The sequence below is a fragment of the Syngnathus acus genome, chromosome 20, assembly GCF_901709675.1.
Source record: "Syngnathus acus chromosome 20, fSynAcu1.2, whole genome shotgun sequence".
In the NCBI taxonomy this organism is placed as follows: Eukaryota; Metazoa; Chordata; class Actinopteri; order Syngnathiformes; family Syngnathidae; genus Syngnathus; species Syngnathus acus.
This window is the reverse complement of record NC_051104.1, coordinates 397,388-418,057: the sequence shown is the minus strand read 5'-3', so window position 1 is coordinate 418,057 and position 20,670 is coordinate 397,388. Positions and strand designations below refer to the sequence as shown.

Here is a 20,670-nt window from a genome sequence, read left to right as displayed (position 1 = left end):
ATTGACTAAATTTACGACTCATCACAATTAACCAGTAAACATTTGTTTATTGAAATATTCTTTCCAGCATTTTCTTTATATTATGAAATCAGTATGGAAAAGCCTCTCTTAAATAAATGCACCATGTAATGACAAAGAGTGACAAACTAATGAATTATAATGCCCGGACGTATGCCAAGTAAATAAAGGGTGATTAATGAATAAATTTCATTTCGACACATATACTGTTAAGACATGACACAGCATTCGCCCTTTCAATAAATATGAAAGGTTTAACTGAAGCATGAAAATGATGAACGACTTTACATTAAAGGTATTCTCTGGTTTCAGTCTTTTATCAATGTTCCATGGCTAGTTCTTCCTTGCCAGATGTGGTCCATAGATACAGCAACCTGTGCGGTCTGAAGCAAAGAAAACATTCGTATACCGCAGACCCCCCCCCCCCCCCCCCATCCACCCATCACATCACTCAGGCATATTAGTTCACTGAAGCTTCACAAGGGAGAGTGACCTCCAAATGCAGTCAAACTTGGCAAGATGCAGAAAAATGATGCATCTGATGTATCTGTAGAGAAATAAAAACACCATTACTCCGACTCCCTTCTTTCCTGGGCCTTGCAAACTTTTTCCTTTTTTTTTTTTCATATAAATTTGCCGGCTGGCCTGCTTCTGATAAATAGGTCCAGACTTTCTTATTTGAACCGAGATATCTGTTTCCATCTATTTACTTGCAGACCAGTGTTTGACTTTGTGTGAAGACAGAGGGAAAGTCGAGCAAAAAAGAAGAGAGTGTAAGTGTGTGCATACAATTTCAAAAGACTGTTAGAAAGAATCGTTAGAACCGGCCCTGAAGGATTGTTAGAATAACTTTAAAAAACATTTGTATTTTGCTCAAGTAAAAAAGTCTGGTTTGATACAAAGCCATACAGCTTCCTATGGCAATCATTAGGGGACAAGCAAACTTAGAAATATGAGAGTCAAAGAAAAACAAAAAAACCAAATTGAATTAGGTTTGGGTTTGCATTCAATGATTTTCAACTATTAGCATGCAATGCAATTTTTCATTTTTGGACTGTCTGTCTAATGTATTAGCATGGGAGGGCGAGGGGGAGGTCGGTCTCTGATAGTCTATCTGGTCTATTTCAATGGCTATTAAAAAGCATGCAAAAGTGCAGCCTTGCATTGATGGTATGTGTTAGTAATACTCCAATTTTTTATTAAGAAAACTATAAATCTACTCATTTGGATCACATGCTGTCACGTCTCGTCCCCAGCCGTTCCACTATGTGTCTGTTGTCATGGTTTCTGTCTGTGTGCTCGCCCTTCCCCTCCTGTGTGCCCATGATTAGTTTGATTATTCTCACCTGCCTCTTGTTACCTGTCGTGAGTATATAAGTCCTGTCTGCCTCTCACGGCCCGTCGGATCATTGTTGTCTTGATGTCTTTTTGGTTCCTGTTTTCGTAATGTCTTCACGTCTTTTGTTTCACATCCCTGTCGGTTAGTCCTCTTGTTGTTTTGTTGCGTTATGTCAGTTTGCCGAGTCTGTTAGTTTTGTTTTCTACAATAAACCCTGGTCTAAGCTGCACTTGGTCGCCCTGCTCCATCCGCTCCATGACACATGCTATACTTTATCATAAGTAGTTTGTCCTCAGTGACAGTTGAAGAAATATCACCCTAATTTTAGCCAGAAGCTATATAAGATGGATTGTTGTTGTTTTCTATGGAGACAAGAACCAAAATGGGATGAACATCAAACGTCATTCAAAGAATGACGTCATGAACTATTTTCATCAAGTTCTTTGTGCTCATCTTTGCACACGATCACATCCTTTGGATATCATTGCGTCAAAGCGTCCATTCGAGCCTCAGCATCGCATCACATCGCGCCGGGTCCGCTTTGTCACCCGTCAGTTCATGCCTGCTCGGGCTCATCACGGATTGCACTACTCTCAAGATGTCTACATGATGGAGACAATGCCACACAATGTAGAACATGAGTGCGCACATACATACACAGAGACATGTATTTTAAACAGAACATTGATTTTTATGCTAAAAATTTATTTAAGTGTCCAGTGACTATAAAATCCACTGGGATCAACCTCAGTAAATCTTAGACATGTAAAATATGACATAACCGAACACAAGTTAAAAACTGAGAATTAGCGCAGTGATGATCCTTATTGTTGTGTATTGGCTTCCTCTAGCGGTATCCGAGGGAACCGCGCCACAACGTTTCAATGGCTTTAACTATCAATTGTAAATCATTTATGTACAAAATGGGCAGTGGACTTAACAATATATGGTCACTGACAAGGATGTATCACTTTAACTGTAACATGGTTTAGTATCAAATCCCACATCAGATCATTTTTTTTTACTAGCTGCTGCTCATTTGTGCTGTTGGGGGGGGGACAAAAGGATTAACACATTAAGACCGGTAACAAATATAAATCGAGCAAGTCCATGCAGATCAAACATCCAATGCATCTACAGTTTGTCTACCAGGGAAAAAACAACAACCATGCAGTAAAATTGAGCATTCTATGTTCAAACAAACACACAAGTTCCAAGATGGCTGCAAGCAAGAAAACCATCTTCGTAGAAAAAAATTGTAAAAAAAAAACACACACACACACACAAAGAGGGAAAACATTCATCAAAGCAAAAGGCGACAACACAAGATACATCATCAAAAGTGTTAGACGAAGCAAAGGGGGCTTACCTTGAGATTGTCTCTTAGACCCTAGTTGTGTTGTACTCTGATTCGTGTTTGCTCAAAGAGCCAATGAGGCAGAACCTGAAATGTCACGCCTCTGTATTTTAATGTTACTTTGCGTCGGCAGGCTCACACGCCGCATGTAACCTTGACTAGTAATAATAGCGAGTGTCAGGAGCAGTGCATGCAAGAATAAATCACGTATTTGCTTTAACATAAATATATTATTCTATGCTAAATGCCAAACAACGTCTGATTTTCTATTGCTAGAAAAATAACTGGATTGCGATTGGATTTTGGAGGCACTGAATTTTAAACTAATCATTGAATTAAAAAATGATTTGTTTCCAAATCCGGTACTCGAGGGCCACCATTTATGCGTGTTTCCCCTGCTGCTGCTCAGAAGAAGCCTGATAACGATCCAGATGGTTTGCATGTGCCGGAGGAGGCAAAAATCTAGAACACAGCAGCCCTCGAGAACCAGAAAACAAAAAATATTCAACTAAGGAGGATAATCCAAACTGAAAGGGGAATATTCCAGAGTCTCCCCTCATCAAAAATCGATGGATACTGACCGCTGTACTGCCTTTTCGTGGCGTGAAAGTCGGTGGCTGGTGGTTGGAACTTCATCCAGGTCGTCGTCTAGGTCACAACCGTTGTCGGCTCCCTCTTGCGAGTAGCTGTGCTTCATGACCAAGATGCTCCGACGGTTGGCCGAGCTGGGCAGCAGGGGCCGCACGGACATGGGGGGCTGCGGGAGGTCTGCCAGAAGGCCGGCCGCCGCGTCCCGCGCGCTCAGGTTGCCGCGGCTCCCTCGTCCGCTGAGGGACAGCTGGGATATGTGGGCCGAGCCCGGGTTGGAGGAGGAGCCACAGTGGTGGTCGTGGATGCAGCGTGAGGAGGCACGGCGGAGGGCGTGGTAGTTCTCAAAGTCCTCCGCTAGGTCCACCAAGTCCGCTGAGGTGGCGGCGGTGGCGCTGCGCAAAGTGCACAGCTCGTAGTGAGGCGGCTCGAAGACCTCTTGAAACATGGTGGGGTCAAAGTCCTCGCGCCGGAGGATGTACTTTTTGCGAGGCTGCTTGATTTGAACAATAACGGAGATGATGAGGAGGAGAAGGACGATACAGCACGTGACACCGATGATGGTCCCGTTTGTGTTGTTCAGGTTGTCCAGGATGTTGGCTTTCGTCATCTCTGTGCACCAAGAGATCGTGTGAGATCATGGCTGAAAGTTTTACTCTCCGCAGAATAAATCATTCACGACCATTGACGTCTATAGATGTCAAAGATACATTTGAACTGGTCAAACTTCATTCAACTTCATCTCGACAAGATTTTGGAGAAAATAAAGGATATTAAGTGCGCCTGAAAAGAGTTATCATTTATTCCTGATGTAAATTAACACATCTCACCTTTACATTGATTCTCATCCCAGGGGTACACACAGTTCTGCTGGCCATTGCACACCAGCGTGTTGTTTATGCACATGTTACTGTGACAGAAGAAGGCATCTGGATCACACGGAGCTGGAACAGAGAAATGGATGGAACTCATTCGGAACACTTTTTTGTGGTCAAAGTGAAGAGATTAGAAAGCTCAAATGAAACAATTTCGCTCACGCTATCCTAAAATATTGCCCCCCCCCCCCCCCCCCCCATACACGTCCCACTTGAATCCCATCATTATTAACAGCACCAAATCTGTAAGCTGCTTAAAAATGTGCAAATCAGTTCAAGGGAAGTCATTTACATTTCTTTTTGGGACTGTTCCCCCAAAACCCATCTGTTGTTTGTATTTGCCCTTCACTCTCATCTTCAAAATCACTTTTACTTGATGTGTGTGGAATGAGATCTTTGGTCGTCAACAAAATTGTCATTTGGTGCTCCTATCTATCTCATCACCACCCATCCTATTCCGAAAATGGCCCACCCTCAGCCCCCCTTTAGCATGGCCTTGCTCCTAAAACGGCCATCCCGCCTCTCTGCCTGTGGATGATGTCAGCGCAAGGGCGGCGCAACCCATCACGTCGACGTGGTCATAAAATTAGTGCGCTAATGTTTCAGGTGACATCATCATGAAGTCATAGAAAGCCAAGGTGACCTTTTTCTCATTTTGCCCCACCAAGACTTAAACAACCAAACATTTTAATCAATTCCTATTGTGTGTGTTTTAAATTCGGATTTGAACCGTGTCTCTCGCAAAAATCCAGCTAGCTTGCTGCTAACAACCAGCAAGACGCGGCCCAATTTCTTTGATTTTCACCAATGAAGGCGCCTCTCGTAAACCGTTGAGTGATCCTCAAAGATCTTCCACAAAGTTAATACCAACACGTACAGTAATAAAAGTGCCCTTTTGTCCACACGTAGTGTCCCAGTCGATACCAGAGGCGCAAATTAATCTGCCAAATTAGTCGCTGGTGAAAATAATTAGTGTGTCTGCAGAAAGCGCTTGCGGGAACAAAAACAAGGTTTATGCAGCAAAGTCCAGCAATGTGAGGCTAAATCCCATTTTGCTTCATTTTGATCAACTTGTCAAAATATGTCCACTTATTATTCATGAGTTTTGATCCTATCTGTATGAACATATTCACGCCTACATCATCATATACCATGATGACAAGTCACTGAATAAATGGGAGAACTTCTACATACAAAAATGACATATATTAAGGGTGGGGGGATGGAGGGGCACTGCCCCCGCGGCAATTCCTCTAGCCCCGCCGGTGTTGGTGATGCTTGTGGCCTTCAGGCAGAGGCGTTGCCGTGACAACAGCGCATCCTGGTAAAAAGGTCTCCTACAATGGTGACACTGACTTCACAAAACCTCAGAGATGATATCAGAGAGTCTATTTCTGCCTTAACTGAATGACACGCACATTGTCCAAATTCTGAAACTTTTTTTTAGAGACTTTAAGAATGAACGAATGATCAAATAGAAGGTGGCTTATGTCATGTTGTAAAAAACGTACGTTCTTGGAAGGTGGTGAAAAGGATGCGGAAGCGGCTTTTTCGACTAGCTTCATCTGCCCACATCCGGATGACGCCGAGGGTCGACACCAACATGAGGTCATTGGCCACCGTGGAACAGAACTTGCTTTTCAGGTCCTCCACCGAACTTGGGTGAGATAAAAAAAAAAAAGAAAAAATACATTCATACTGTATGTAATAAATGATCAGCCCAATGACAATTTAAGGCAGGTAGGAAAGTGTTATGAAGGACTTTGAGCAATCAAAGTTTTATCAGTGGTGCGGGAAAAAGATAAGAGCTACTTATCTTATCTTGACATCAAATAATATCACATCTCAATAGGCAGCACTTACAAAAACATATTTAAAAAATAATCCTACCTGCCACCGTCGTACACTGCCACAAAGTTGCGCTTGCACTCGTTGGAGTTAGCCATCTCATAGTCGAGGAAACGTAGGTAGATCTAGATTGACAACGGGGGGCAAACATGATACAGAAAGTAAACCCACCGTCGACAACACCTTCTTCCATCAGCCAGTGTGACTCGTTCATCAAGACGCGATGGCTTGCTCACATCTGCCGTTCCGCTCGGCAGCGCGCCGAACTGGCCATCATTACGGTTAATGAGGAGGGCCGCTCACTGAGTGTGACAGGAGAACGTGACACTTTAAATGCCCAAAGATGAAAGCCTGCAATTCAGCAAGGCTTTGCTAACGTGATGTGACGAACTCATAAATTTTTTTTTTTTAAAAAGCCATCAAGACATCAGTGCTAGTGTTAATAAAAATAAGAAAACATCAAAACTGTTATTTTTCAAGATGGCGGGCGCCAGTGGACAGAAAGAACCATAGATGAGGAAAAATTAGGTTCAGATTGCATCACAAACCCAAATGATGGCAATGGATCAAATAGATACAATCACCAATTTGTAAGGCGAGAGATTGGTTCGGGCAGGAAAATAGGCTGCCTGCTTATTGATTCCGCTGCAGCCAGTAATGAAGCAGAATCCATCACTGACTGCTGAAGGAATACATTCACACTTTTTTGCTAAAAGGCCTCAGTAATGCTGAGTTCAGTCACAACCGACAACTAGATTTCAGATGAATGACATGCATGTCGAGATGACCAAAGTAAATTGCTAGCTAAAACCAGCTGGAGAAAAAGTCGCTAACCTTTTCTGTCTTGCTTGTCCACAGTTTTGCAGGTGAGCTGGAACCCATTACGGCTGCTAAAAAATCTACTCTTACATTTAGTTGGTCCTAAGGGGGAAATGTATTTCATTTTTAATCAATGAGCAAGAATTTAATAGTAGCCAACTTTATCTGATGACTGCACAGTGCATGTGTTTAGAGAAAGACTACAATAAATCCCTTTGCCTCACCCTTTGTGTTTCCTCGGAAAAAAAAAAAAATAGTGTCATTAAACCGTATACATTTTGTTCATCCCTTCTATTCCCATGTTGACTCTGGGGGTCCCTTGCTCTTTCTGGAGCGCTTCGATGCAGTTAATTAGAGCCTCTGGTATCGGACGTCATTATCTACCCGAGCTGTTTTTTCCTGGCACACTACGCTAGTATATCAGTGCAGTATTAGCAACCCCAGAGGAGAAATTATAAACAACTCTCAGTGTGATATTGTATAGGTCTACACCACTAAAAACGACACTGTTTTTGTTTCTGATACATGGGAGAGTCAGCCTGGTTACAGATTTTTAATGACATCCTACAGGCTAGTGAAACTGGAGACTATGGATGTCTGGTTGGATCGAACTGCAGCCTTTGATACGGTGGACCACAGTATTCTGTTGGCATTAGTGGCAGCGCCCTATTTGGCTGACAAAACTTTCTGTGTTAGCCTTGGTTGCTCTGAGTCCCGCACTGTCATGTGGTGTTCCACAGGGTTCAATTCTGGGGCCTCTGCTGTTTTCATTGCATGTTTTTTTCTTGGGTTCCATCTTAAGAAAATATAGTATTTCCATGATGTTATTCAACAGGTATATTTTGGAACCCTTGTTTGACAAAGGAATTAATTGTATATTGTTTTGTACAAAAATGCACTACTTTGCGCTGATGTTCCATAGACTTTGTGGAATTGTATAGAAGAGAGTCAAAAAGCACATGCATGCGAGGAAACAAGGGCATTGGGCAGATATGTGACCCACAGATAGTCATAAGAGCAAAGTAGCCTACTAGTCATAGCCATGCATTTTTTAATTTATTTCATGTATTTATTTGAACCCATCCTGTTGAGCCATAAACCGTAAATCTGGGAGTGATGGATATTTAGATAGGGCAAGCCTGAGGGAAGCAGGGAGGCAAATGCCCTCGTGTCCTCTTAGGAGAATAGCTATTTAATAAGCCTAAACGCTTCATACTCTTACCATCTGTTTTTCCTAGCAACTAAAAAATAAGTAGTGACCTTACATGACAGACACTTCGACCCTCAACGAGGCAGCCACCCTCCCCCGCCCTGCAGCCATGAATACCCACTTTGGGAAAGTGCTGACAGCTGCAGACAGTTCTCATGTAATATCAAGGTTTGCTGATGCAACCCTCTGACCCTCTTCTTAGTTGATGCGCTGGGAGGCTGAATGGAAATGAATAAGACGGAAAAAAAACCCACAGAATCCGACAATAACCCTTTCCTGATGAATAAATGAGCGAAAATTTCACTTCAAGACTTACAAATGGACAGATGGAATGATTGCTCAACCCTGTAGACCACAAGCGTTTTTGTCGATACGACTCCTGCCGACTCACCTTGGAGTGCGGTGGCGCCTGGATGTACCATTTGCAGTCGACGGCCTCGTTGGCGCCAGCCTTCCCGTCTCTGGTGATCTGATGAGACTCCACGATACCTTCCGGACCGACCATGTTGTACTGACATGCTGAAACACACACACCGACGACACGCAAACAAACACGGCAGCGTTGTCAGGGCAACTCAATCAAATACTTGTTTTTATAATTGAAAATGAGAGAGGGGGGGTACCTACAGGGCAGAGGTGGCGGTATTCCCAAATCTGCAAAGTCTGGATCTGAGGAGAAAGCAGGGGATGGAGTCAACTGGAACGCAATATCCCCAAAGTCTCATTTCAGCAGGAAGTGGACCACTGTGATGCTGCTCGTATGTAAAAGGTGTAAATACGTTTTAACGACTATATTGCATAGGTGCTCTTCTCCAAGTCCATTAGCCTCCTCCAAGATATGTGGGTGTATGCGGCAGGGAGGAAGACGAAAATCAGAGAGGAAGAACACTTAATGAATCAGCGACCTTCAGGTCTTGCGTGCTGCCCGCGCCGGAGATTTATGATTGGTTCCCGGTATCACTTAACCTGCCGCTGTCACAAGGCCGAGCCACCTCGGCGGGATACACGCAACGTGAAGTGGCGCGCCGCTATACCGACATGGCAACACAGGTGCCCCTAAAGAGGCTGCTGCGTTTATAAATGTCTCGCGTGACCTTTGACCTCTTAAAAAGAGGACTGCTGAATTTCAATCAGGAGGCCTCCATTTCATCTATCGGTACTTTGTTGAACTCATTCGCTGCCCGACCAATACGAAGTGATATTTGACGTCTATTCTCGTCAACGGTACTGAACGAGTTAACCCGCATTTTGCGACGCCGCAGGATACGTCGCTACACCGTCTTCCCAGCAGTAAAACAGCAAAGTCTGGATCTGAGCAAGATGTTTCTCTTTCACTCGACTGCATTCGCTGACATCTGGCCTGTGTGTGTGTGTGTGTGTGTGTGTGTGTGTGTGTGTGTGTGTGTGTGTGTGTGTGTGTGTGTGTGTGTGTGTGTGCGTGTGTGCGTGAGTGTGGAGGTGTGTGTACGATACAATTCTATTCATGCTCCCTTGCATGCAACTCCCTCCCTCGTCTTGCGTGGCATGGCATTCAGAGCACATCCACGCATCGCCACACCCTCTGCTCTCTTCATAAAGCTCAGCTCAGAGTGTAATCTTTTGGAGCTTACTGTATTTACCCTTTTGCAACAGTGGAAAATGCTCTCTTTAGAGCCGGGGACACAGATTTCCATGTTGCTATACAAATTCAAACATGTAAGCAGAGGCTAACGCGGGGAAATACGACAAGTGAGGAAATATTCAAAGGCTGAACGATGAAAACAAATCGCCCGTCGCTTAACATCATGTTTACAACGCTCACAGCATTGCGGAGTTGATTCACGTCAGCAGCCAAACGTTCAAATTATTATTAGGCGCTGATTAACTAGCTTTGCGACGTGTTCATATTTTTAAGTAAGCAGCCAACAATGTAAATTCCTAATAAGCACGACTTCCTGGTGGTGCTGCGCTATCAGAGGCAAAACACAACGTTTTATTAATGAGCCACTCTAACTGGGAATTGAAAAGTAAGTGCCAATGCTCTCTCTACATGTGAATGAATGAAAGCCAAAAATAAAAAATGTGAATGAGTCTCGGGGTTGGCAGCATGTTGCAATATCCCGGCAATCTCTCTCATACAAACACACTCACACGCACGCACGCACACACACACGCACACACACACACACACACACACAAGTCAATTTCCCAGTGGGCCACATTTCCTCTCAGTGACTCCGCTGTGACATTTGAATAAGCGTCTGATTAATAATGTCCGCTTAAGTGGTTGATCAAACTAATGAAGTGATGTCATTAATCACGGCAGGTAGAACCGCGAGTCAACAGGCACCGAGAAAATATGAGAGAATAAGGAGGAAAAGGGGGGCGGGGCTAAGAGAGACTACAGAGACCTTGGGTTAGGAACATCTGCACAATGCCAGCTTTTTAAAATGATTTATTGATTATTATTATTATTATATTTCCATTATATAACTATTATTCTTTCTTTATTTATTTCTTTTTATTTTATTTCATTTATTTAATTATTTGACTTGATCTATTCTCACCACGGGGAGTTGGAGCCATTGTTCTTCACACTTGCGTGGACACAAAGCTTGACCTTGGCTTGCTTTGAAAGGATCATAACACAAACACGCCCTTGAACTCCAAATGCACCACTGGGGGAGTTCTGAGTCGTCAGAATTATCAGCTTGGAGGGCACGGAATTTGATCGTCGCCCTTGCGAGTGAACTCGTGCTTGGGGTGTTGCATTATTGATCCTGATTTGAAGACTGCCTTAGGTGTGTGTGCGTGAGCGCTAGCGCGTGTGTGGAAGCAGAGAACCAATGTAAGCACAGTTACGCACGTTTTTCAGTGGAGAAGATAAAAGGGGTCCTGGGGAGCAACCTCCTGGAGGAGCACTTAGCATTACAGTTGCTTCTGTCCAAGTGAGACACATTCAATCCAACGTCCATTAGGATTGAAAGTGTCGTGCGATAAATCAACACATCACTTATTACGCCGCATAACCGAGGGAGACAAAGCGACATAAAGGGACATTTGCGCAAATGAGTCTGAGACTCTCGATTGCTTCCTCAAGATTGCGTTTCATCTGACTGTCAGCAAAAGAAGACGGGGCAACAGACTCAGCATTGCATATTTTCCACGACCCGGAGGGGGCAGAACGGAGGCTCAAACATGTCAACAATCTGGTTCCATTTGACCAGCTGGAGTGATCAACTGCAGCCCAAGACACTTTCGTCAGCAGCCAATACAATCAGGCGCTGAAGCCAAATATGACGCTTAATGACACTTAAGGCTGGGTTGATTTCAAGATGCAACTTAATTGCTGATTGCCAACATAAACGATTAACACGATATGTGCCAATCAATACTAGAAAAAGCGGAGACAGGAAATTTGGTCATTTAAAATAAAGGTTGGCCACCTACATTTTTTTTTTTTCCAAAGGATTTTTCAAACATTGCTGTTTCCAGGCCAAACAGTTTTACTTAGCCAAATTGTCATGATTGGCAGATTGAGGAATCGCGCGGCAGTCAGCAAATTATTTTTGGACCAAGAGTGATTGTGAATGCAGTGCCAAGACAAGCAACATAAACAATAAACAAACCATTTTTTTTACTATGAAAATCTATATGAAAAATTCGGAATATGTTGATTCCAACTGTTCTGTAATCTTTTGCTATTTGAGCTACCATCACTCTGCTTTCATCTACTTGGATTGACATCTCACTTGACTGCAGCAGGCAAAAATCAATAGCACGCTATATCAAGACATCAATGTGCGACCAGTGTGAAAAATTTCCAGATGTTGCATTTTGGCACACCTTCATCATGACTGTTCTTATAAATGCACAAATAAAGCATCTTTGTCACCCCTCCCCCCTCTTTTTTCTGGTACTCTGAGTTGAAGTCGAAGCAGCCCACTAAACTGAATCCATAATCAATCTCAAGCAATGGGCTCACTGTGCAAGAGCCCTTGAGGGCTAATCTATATGTGTACCTTGTGCTTAGGATGGTCATTAAATATAGCAAAGCCAAGTCTGGATTCTTGGAGGTGACAGGGAAAGTTCATTTGGAACTCATTCATATCCTGATTTTTTTTTTTTTTGCCTAACTTGTGTGATATCAACTGGATTTAATCTTTATTGTAAAACTGCAAAACTATAATCTAACTAACCCTTGTATGCTGCTGATTTTTTTTTTAATAAATGGATTATAATCATTGTGGAAAGGCAATATTTGTTCCAACGTGATAAGCAACGACTGCCGAGGGAAAACAAACCTCCGCCACTGCTTAAACATTTGTCACCTGGAGCAGAACGGCTAACCACCACTATCTCTGGTTTTTTTTTGCTCAAATCAGGATTTCCTCCCTCCATTCATTTTCCAGCGGAATGCAAAAATGTGTCAACTTGTGTTCCTAAACACGGCACAACAACACAAAACTGATTTGTCTTTATAATCCGGATGATTACAGTAAAAGATTTGGTTGCTTCAATCCCCTCTCAAAAAAAAAAAAAAAAATCCAAACCTATCTGCCAAGTCTACTGTATGAAGTCATTTGGTTTTTGATGTCGTATTATTTAATTAAAATCGGAATTCATTTGAGGGACATGCAGCCAAACTTTATCAAGAGTTGACATGGTGACCTTTTTTTTTTTTATCAAATAATAACAAAAAGCTTATTTGTATTGTACTTTATCATAGTTTTTCAATCTCTTCACTTCCTAGCCGAAATAAAAAAGAGCAAAGGGAAGACTGCAGAGCAAAAGCGTTAACGTGTCCTCATTTATCTCAAACCAATCGGAAGCCCTTTTTTGCCTTTGCAGTTTTAAGCGCGGCTCAGACCTACTTGGCAGGAGGACGCTCGCCTGCCACAAACACCAAACAAATGCTGGCCAAATGCGAGCCCTTGGCATTTCGCCGCAAGGGCACCGCGACATACAAGTCCGTAACAGTCGAGCACCGCCATATAAAAACAGAAAAAAGAGACATCAAATTTCCCCCCAAAGGACGCGAACACATTTTCCCCACTACGCTCAGTCCTTATCGTTTACATTATTTCACAGTTTAAATATAGCGCTTCCGTGGAAGTAAGTGAAATAAGTACAATTTACGCTTGACACGGCACGCCGAGGAGCCAAATGACGAGATTAATGGCGGCTAAACTCTGACGCGGATAGCGCGTTACGCAACAGGTCGCACCACTCGCTAGAAAACAAGAAAATGTTGAAATAATATCATAAACTACTTTTTGTCAGAAGACCTTTATGTCTTTTGTGTGTCACCTTTAATTAAATTGTATTTATTTATCTCATGGTAAGTCCTTATTCTCTAACTAGCCTCCATTTTAGTTGTAAAAAAAATCCAGTAATTTATTTATAGCTGTGTTTATGACTCATTTACAATTTTAACTAATTATAGACTACTGACATGTTACATTGTGTCAAGTAATAACAGTTCTAATAATAAAAATGCTACGATGCCAGCGTGAGTAGGTTGTCGGCGTACGTTTACTAGATAAGCTGTTCTTCATATTTTTATAACGCCGTAAACTGTGTGTATTAAACTGTCAGCTGCAAAAAAAATAAAATCAGCACAAATTGTAGTCAGGGATGCATGGCATAACACAATGAGGTATTAAATTTGTTTTGGCAAAGAGAGATGACAAGAAGTGGGAGCTCGAGGGAATGCTTCAGCCCGCTCCTTCACGTGACATGACACAAAATACATCACAAGTAGCTAATGCAGTGAGATGATCAAATTCGAAACAGTGAGTAGCTACAAACAACTCAGGTGATGGAAATTAATGGGCACTCCGTATCTGACATTAATGACTCAAAGTTTTAAAAGTACTTAAAATGAATTATGTTGTGAGACATCAATGTCATAGAATGTTTTTTTCAAGCCTCCAATTTGAATCCAAGCTTATATGATGCTTATTATGCACGGCTAATGCAATGCTAACACACTAAAATGATGGGCTCCACAAGTAGGTGTTGCCATGGCAATGAGACATATGCCATTCTCCATATTAGAAGACACTACATCAATATTATTACAATTTTCGAGGGTAAAAGAACATCGTGCCAGACAATACGATTGATATGTGTCCGAAAAGTGGAATAGGAATCTTTCAATCCACAAAATGGTGGCATATTTTTGGGTATAGATGAGAGGAGAGTGGTGGCATAATTACAAGGTTGCTTCACACTGCCTCAGGTAAACAAGCAAATGAGTGGGTGGAGAAGATAACAAAACATCTTGATAACAAACATTCCGATTTTAGACACCATTAAATATAGTGATGCGTATCTTGGCATAAGCGGAAGCAGGTGACTCTTTGCAATGTGCAGTCAAAGCTGCAGCGAGTCCTAAATGAACAAGATGTCGCTCCTCCGACACAAGGGCCCATTCAGCAATCGCTACTATCTAAATTGAAAAGCGTATTTATACCAACCTAGGGATCGGCCCTTCATTGAAGCAGTCATGCGTCACTTGGCTTACATAAAGATGTTGGCCGGAAAGGAGATAAGCACGTCTTTTAAAGGGATTTTTAATTTTCTCAAATTGGCTTGGTGTGAATGTGACTCGACTACATTGCTGTGAGAGTTTTAATCAGATATCAGAAGGGGGGAAAAAAGAGGTCGATTCACTTTGAGGGAATGAAACCCTGCACTTTGGTTCGTGCTGGGTAATGAAAGAAAACTAAAAAAAAAAACGTGAGTAGGTTTCCTTTTTCAAAGCACTTTCCAGGAATGTGTCTTTGATGCAAGGTTGTTTTGAATACAACCCTCCGTGGTCAGGGAAGGAGACGCAAACTAATCAGCCACTCGGTGGTGAAAAAAGACAGTGTCAGCTCGATGAATATTCAAATAAAAGACTTGAGGAGCAGCCACATCTTTTTATCGGCGATCAACACAGCAATCCTGCCATTTGCAATACAGTCAAACCTCGGTTTTCGAACGTCCCGGTTCTCGAACAAATCGGAATTCGAACAAAAAATTCGAGATTTTTTTGCTTCGGTTGTCGAACAAAATTCGGAGGTCGAACCTCGCGAGATGAGCCGGGAGGACCCGAGAAAAGCCGACCGCGCGGCCCGGATGCCAACTGACTCCGTTGTTATTGTATTTTCGTTACTTTGAGGATTGTATTAACCCCTAATCATGCCTCCAAAGAAAGCAAGTGGGAGCAGTAAAGCCATCCTAAAACACAAAGACACTTTAAAGCAATGCGACAGTGAGCGCCCGGCGCGCTGCGGTTGCGCGATCGGACCAAATTAAGCTCCCTGCGCACTGAGGTCCACTTAAATTTTGGAAAGTACATCAAGATTTTAAAAATATTTTCTAAGTTTCAGCGACGGCTCTGTCACAATAATGCGACCAGCGCGGTGCAGTTGCGCGGTCGGCGACACGCGACGGTTGCGCGTTCGGCGGTGCGCTGCAGTTGCGCGATCGGACAAAATTAAGCTCCCTGCGCACTTAGGTCCACTTAAATTTTGGAAAGTACATCAGGACTTTAAAAATATTTTCTAAATTTCAGCAACGGCTCTGTCACAATAATGCGACTAGCGCGGTGCAGTTGCGCGGTCGGCGACGTGCTACGGTTGCGCGTTCGGCGGTGCGCGATCGGACAAAAATGCGCAAATGAAAAAATGCTTAAAAAAGGCGGGGTTTTTTTGTCTTGGAACGGATTAAAAATGTTTCCATTATTTGTAATGGGGAAAAATTTATTCGGAATTCGACCGATTCGCTTCTCGAACCGCCTTCTGGAACGGATTGTGGTCGAAAAACGAGGTTTGACTATTTTTTTTCCCATTTTGATCTCTTATGCCGCATGGACACATGGCATGTTTTTTTTTTTTTTCGTTTCCTTCAGCGATGCTCCTCGATGTACATTTTCCAGCATGAGGGAATAATAAGAGGCAGCGGCAGTGACTGTGTGACCACGTGCATTGTATGGTGGCGCTGTGATTAATCGTGCTTGCCAAATGGAAAATGAAAAAGCCGGCGAGGCTGCGCGGCTCGGAGCGGCGGTTGGCCAAAGAAAAACAACTTGACTTTGCTACCTTTTTTTAAACAGGGGAGACATTCTTAATTGACTATGTACACTCATTGGTTGGAAAATAAATTCGCTTCGGGCTTCAAGATTCAAAAGGATGTGCGGACTGTTTAGTCTTGACAGCTGACAACAAACATGTTTACTTGTTTTCCTGCCAGCTCTTTCATCAGTTACCAAGCGAGATAATACTACATGGACCTCCATCCATTTTCAGGTCAGGGGTGAGCTATAAACAATCCAAGCTAGTCAGTTGAGAGGCGGACTGGAGCTTGGACTCGGAAAGCCAAATCCATCAACGAGCTTCCGCTTCCTACTGAAATGTGGTCAATGACTTGCATTTAATAATCATAATCCCATCACAGTGTGACCACAAATACTGGCATCGTTCTTCCTGCCGAGAGACAAAAAAACTGGCCGTTACTGGCCATTGGATTAGCCGGATGCCAAATGTGATTAAGGTCCCCAAAGAATCGGACATTTGCTCTTAGATGATAAGTTGGCAGAGCCGAGTTTGCGTCGCTGCCAAAACTGTGATGGAAGAAAATCGAGGAGCAAAGTGTGGATAATGAAAAGGAAACATTCGTCAACTCTGCTACTTTTCCTGGAAGTTATTTATCTTGGAAGGCAATCAAAAAGTTAGTCGAATGTTTGAGAAGTTACATACACACAAACACACACGTCTCACTGCTGACTTAATAAGGCACAATGTAGCAAGAGAGGCTTCGCAGCGTGAGAGCGCAAAGATCCACCATGCTGATAGGTTCGTGAAAACACACTGTTTGCTCAGAGCGGCTGGGAAAAAAAAAAAAAAGCTAAACACATCAACGAGCTAATTTCCAATGCGGTTGCGAGAGCAAAGAGCCAACGCGTGGTGTGTTGTAAACGCTGCGTGAATACATAGTAGGTAGCGCCATTGTGGCCATCTGGGTTAGCAAAGGATGGATGGCAGCCAAAATCTGTGACATTTTTTTTTTTTTTACCCAAACAAACAACAAATAAGCCACATTGCTTTACATTACATGAAGCTACATCAGCAACGTCCGGCCAAAACTAAAAAAAAAAAAAAACACGCAACATCTGTGGCTGAACAGCAGGCCTGGCTAACAAACCAACCACAGAGGAAGATGGCAGGCTCAGCCTCCGATTGATCTGCGAGGTAATTGGCGGCGAGCGACCCAAAGGAAATAAATATTAGGCCTCTCATGCTGAACGGCGAGTAGATTCCACCAGGGTGATAAACTCTGACTGGTTGTCCCCGGATTGAAGGCTCGTCATCTGATAAAGCGGCCAACGTTTCGGGCTGCGTTTTAACTGCCAAGAGCAAACCAATAAAATGTGACACGGGAGTGTGATGGCTAAGGAGTCACATGAAGTAAAAGCGGGGATTAGTAAAAAAAAAAAAAAATAATAATCTTTAGGGCTCAAATTTACGATTACTTCTCAATTACTTTGTCGATGCATCAATAATTACTTGTGTGAGTACTATAGAAATCGGATTAATATTAACTGCCGAAAAGCTGAAATTTTGACGATTTTGACAACTGAAAATGAAAAAAGGTATCTAAATGATTATTCGATGATCAAAAATGATAATCGATTAATTTGATCACTCATTAGATGTGGATTAATCGATTCATTTGCTCATCGATTAGATGCCGATTAATCGAGATGCTTCTAGATATGACGATAAACAGCCAAATAATTCAATGCAAGTCTCGTGGATGTGACCTGCAGTCCACCGAGCTGCAGGAACCAGCGGAGAAGAAAAGAGCTAGTGTTTGCTGACTATCTGCTCTGGTCTGGTCTGGGGTGACTGGAGCCCTCTTGCACAGCTGCAGGTGGCTTCTATCTTCATTTCCTCTCATTAATTTAATCCGAGTCTTTTGTACGAAGTGTACTCGGAACAGCCTTGGGGCACGGTAAATGGAATTGTGCTCCTTTCACACATGCCGCATCAATGTAGGACAATGTTTGCTAAGAAAGATCTGTTTCATTTATACTGTAACTTAAAGGACAGTGCATATGGACTCCATTTTGATCCCCATACTTTGGGAATTCAAGCAAAAGTGAGCCCAAACTTGACTTTGCCGAGGTCAGCACTGCCACACCACAGAGTGAAGAGTCAATTTCTTCGATTCACTTTTTCAATTTTCCGGCTTGAGCCTATCAAGGTCCAATCTTACGGTCCTAGCCTCTTTATGATAGTCTCATCCATCTGTAATCCTAAACGAAATTCCATTCATTTGATGCCGTAACGATCCCCAGTCCAGACGGAGCTCGCTTTGACACCAATAAAGCCAACAGCATGACGAGAAAAGTAGAACCCAAGAAAAAACTATGGAAATGTTCTCCATCTCTGATTTTGAGGACAATGTGTCAGCATGCAGAGCAGTGAAAAACAGCAAAGCTAGCAAATGACAATTAAGTCTCTTAAAGGCTTCGGACACAAGTCATTATCAAACCAACATTTATGAAAACAGACTTTGAGGTGTTGAGTAAGAGCAACAAACTAATTGACGCTACCTGCAGTGAAGTTGTAATTGGCTGAAAATCCCACCGCCTCCAATTCGCCGTCCGTCACAAATTTTAACCACAGGTAGCGGCCGCTACTCCTGATATCTGGCGGGCTGTGCTGACCACAGTAGCGTCCGAGCATGGGAGAGAAGCCGAAAGGTCCATCACGAACCTCGATGTTGTCAAATTTACATTCCCAAGAGGACTCGATGGAATAGTGATCTTCAAAGTGCAGCTCGATGCACTGCCTCGGCGGGGCTGAAATGACCAGAAACTTCTTTTAGCTTTTTTTGGCACTTAGTCATCTCGATAAGAGCGGAGAGGAGCTTTACCTTCAAGGATGTACACGCACTCTGTATCTGGTGGGTATTTGTTGGGGTAATTGGGAGAAGTGAAGAGACCTCCTTCTGGTTCTTTCACCCACGTTCCGCACTCACCAGCTGGTTTCACGCCAGAATTGTTTTTCACTGAAACACAAATTGGAAGGCTCACTAATTATTTTGGTCATTTGTTGCTGCAAATAAAACGTTTATGGTGGTTACCTGATGTTTCTCTTTTTGTTGCACCAGACAAGCCAAGGAGGAGAAGACTTGCAACAACTGGAAGGAGAAATAATAGCTTGTATTTTTTTTATAATCATTTTCCCCAAATTTAAACTATTAAAAGGCCAAAAAGTCACCCAATTTTTTTTTTTTAAATGTTGCAATTTTGCTATATGAACAGCGTAAATTGTTGCCAAACATTTTTTTAGAAAAGAGGTTGGCTTACCGTGATAGAAGCTGTGCCCATGTACCATGTCTGTTCCTTTCACAAATGGCTGCGGACTCAACTAATTCCATTTAGATGTGCGAGTACTTTAGGAGAGAAAACAAGACGTGAGTTTCAGGGAAACATGCTCATCCCTAAAAAAACCCCCAAAAAACTCCTCAATGCAGTCATCAGGGAAGAACAACTAATCACCGGTTTCATACAAGACCAAAAACAGTTCTAGTTGCAGACACTCGTCCAAATTCCATCCAAACGTTTCCAAACCTCTTTGGTGCACTGAAAGGATTAATAGTTCCGTCATGAGCCCAGCTCTAATTGCTCCACCTTTGCGAGCTTCTTTTTGGGAAAGAACACATGAGTCAGCCTTGTTTTCGTCCTCTTTGCTCCCCTCATCAGGAGGAAGAGAGGAAGAGGAGATGCTTCAGCAGCACGGAGAACCGCGCGAGGCTCATCTTCGCATCTTCAGCATGTCGCCACCGCTGTGCGTAAAGATCCTGCAAGGGAGGGGGGAGAGGACAAGTTGGTTTTCCTTGGTGGATTTGGTGCCGCTGCAGAAAAATCCGACGATGTGGAGTGTGTGCGTCTGTCTGCTGCCGTGCACTGTGGCAAGTGAGTCTCCGCAGCCGAGTGGAGTTCTCGTAGACCCCCCACCCCGCCCCCTCCGTGTCCTATATTGTAATTCCTCCTCCTCCTCCGCCTCCTCCAGCGCGCACGTTCATTCACATCGGACCAATGCGCCACAATCCTCACGCGCGCGCACTACCAACTCACAAATCGCAAATCAAATACACGATTGAAGAAGCTGAGGTTGGGGGAGTCGCGCGTGCGTGTGCGCGCATCCGCATAAACTGCAGAAGTCATCTCGAGCTGAAGCAGAATTACGAGGTAAGCAAAAAAACAAGGGAGCCCAAACGATGGAAGAAAGTGTACAATAAAAGATGACAAGCTTATCAGATGGCCCTCAAAGAAAAAAAAATATTAATCTTCGCATAAACCCATTTACCGCTTTCTTAGAGTAACTTTGTATTTGATTTTGTATTTATTGTGTTACTTTTGGAACGCCGCCCTGAGTGCAGCGGCTCTCCCACCAGATGACAAAGCTGATCATAGGGGGCAGAGGCTCCAGAAATAGTCTTGGCATCCAGCAGACAATATCCATCTTCAGAAATATTCACGGGGACTGCAGAGTCTGGCTTTCTACGTCTCACTTCATGTATGCTAATGTTACTGGTTAGCATTCACAGCACACTTTGGATCGACTTAAAAATAACA

At 43.1% G+C, this 20,670-nt stretch overlaps 1 protein-coding gene across 3 annotated transcripts; it reads right to left on the bottom strand.

Annotated features, from left to right (window-relative positions):
- Nucleotides 1-27: 27 nt before the first annotated feature.
- On the bottom strand, nucleotides 28-20,058 carry neto1l (neuropilin (NRP) and tolloid (TLL)-like 1, like). Of its 3 annotated transcripts, XM_037279926.1 has the most exons (13): nucleotides 19,591-20,057; nucleotides 19,399-19,484; nucleotides 19,173-19,229; nucleotides 18,963-19,097; nucleotides 18,640-18,888; nucleotides 8,682-8,723; nucleotides 8,446-8,573; nucleotides 6,068-6,150; nucleotides 5,689-5,834; nucleotides 4,133-4,246; nucleotides 3,296-3,914; nucleotides 2,727-2,801; nucleotides 28-565 (listed from the first exon to the last, which is right to left on the bottom strand). In XM_037279926.1, exons 2-12 carry the CDS (start codon nucleotides 19,424-19,426, stop codon nucleotides 2,741-2,743), a joined length of 1,662 nt encoding a protein of 553 aa, XP_037135821.1. In that variant the 5' UTR covers nucleotides 19,427-19,484; nucleotides 19,591-20,057; the 3' UTR covers nucleotides 28-565; nucleotides 2,727-2,740. The 3 variants fall into 3 exon arrangements, with proteins under 3 accessions (XP_037135821.1, XP_037135819.1, XP_037135820.1); XM_037279924.1 differs by having other exon boundaries at nucleotides 19,399-20,057; XM_037279925.1 differs by lacking the exon at nucleotides 28-565 and having other exon boundaries at nucleotides 2,042-2,801; nucleotides 19,399-20,058.
- Nucleotides 20,059-20,670: the final 612 nt, after the last annotated feature.

Bases quoted from the DNA above. Each gene is read 5' to 3' on its own strand.
- neto1l (XM_037279925.1), bottom strand. From the start codon at position 19,426: ATGGTACATGGGCACAGCTTCTATCACG. The intron at 6,151-8,445 runs GTGAGTCGGCAG...TTGTCAATCTAG, and splicing joins AGGCGCCACCGCACTCCAAG to ATCTACCTACGTTTCCTCGA. The intron at 3,915-4,132 runs GTGAGATGTGTT...CTTGGTGCACAG, and splicing joins GGATGAGAATCAATGTAAAG to AGATGACGAAAGCCAACATC.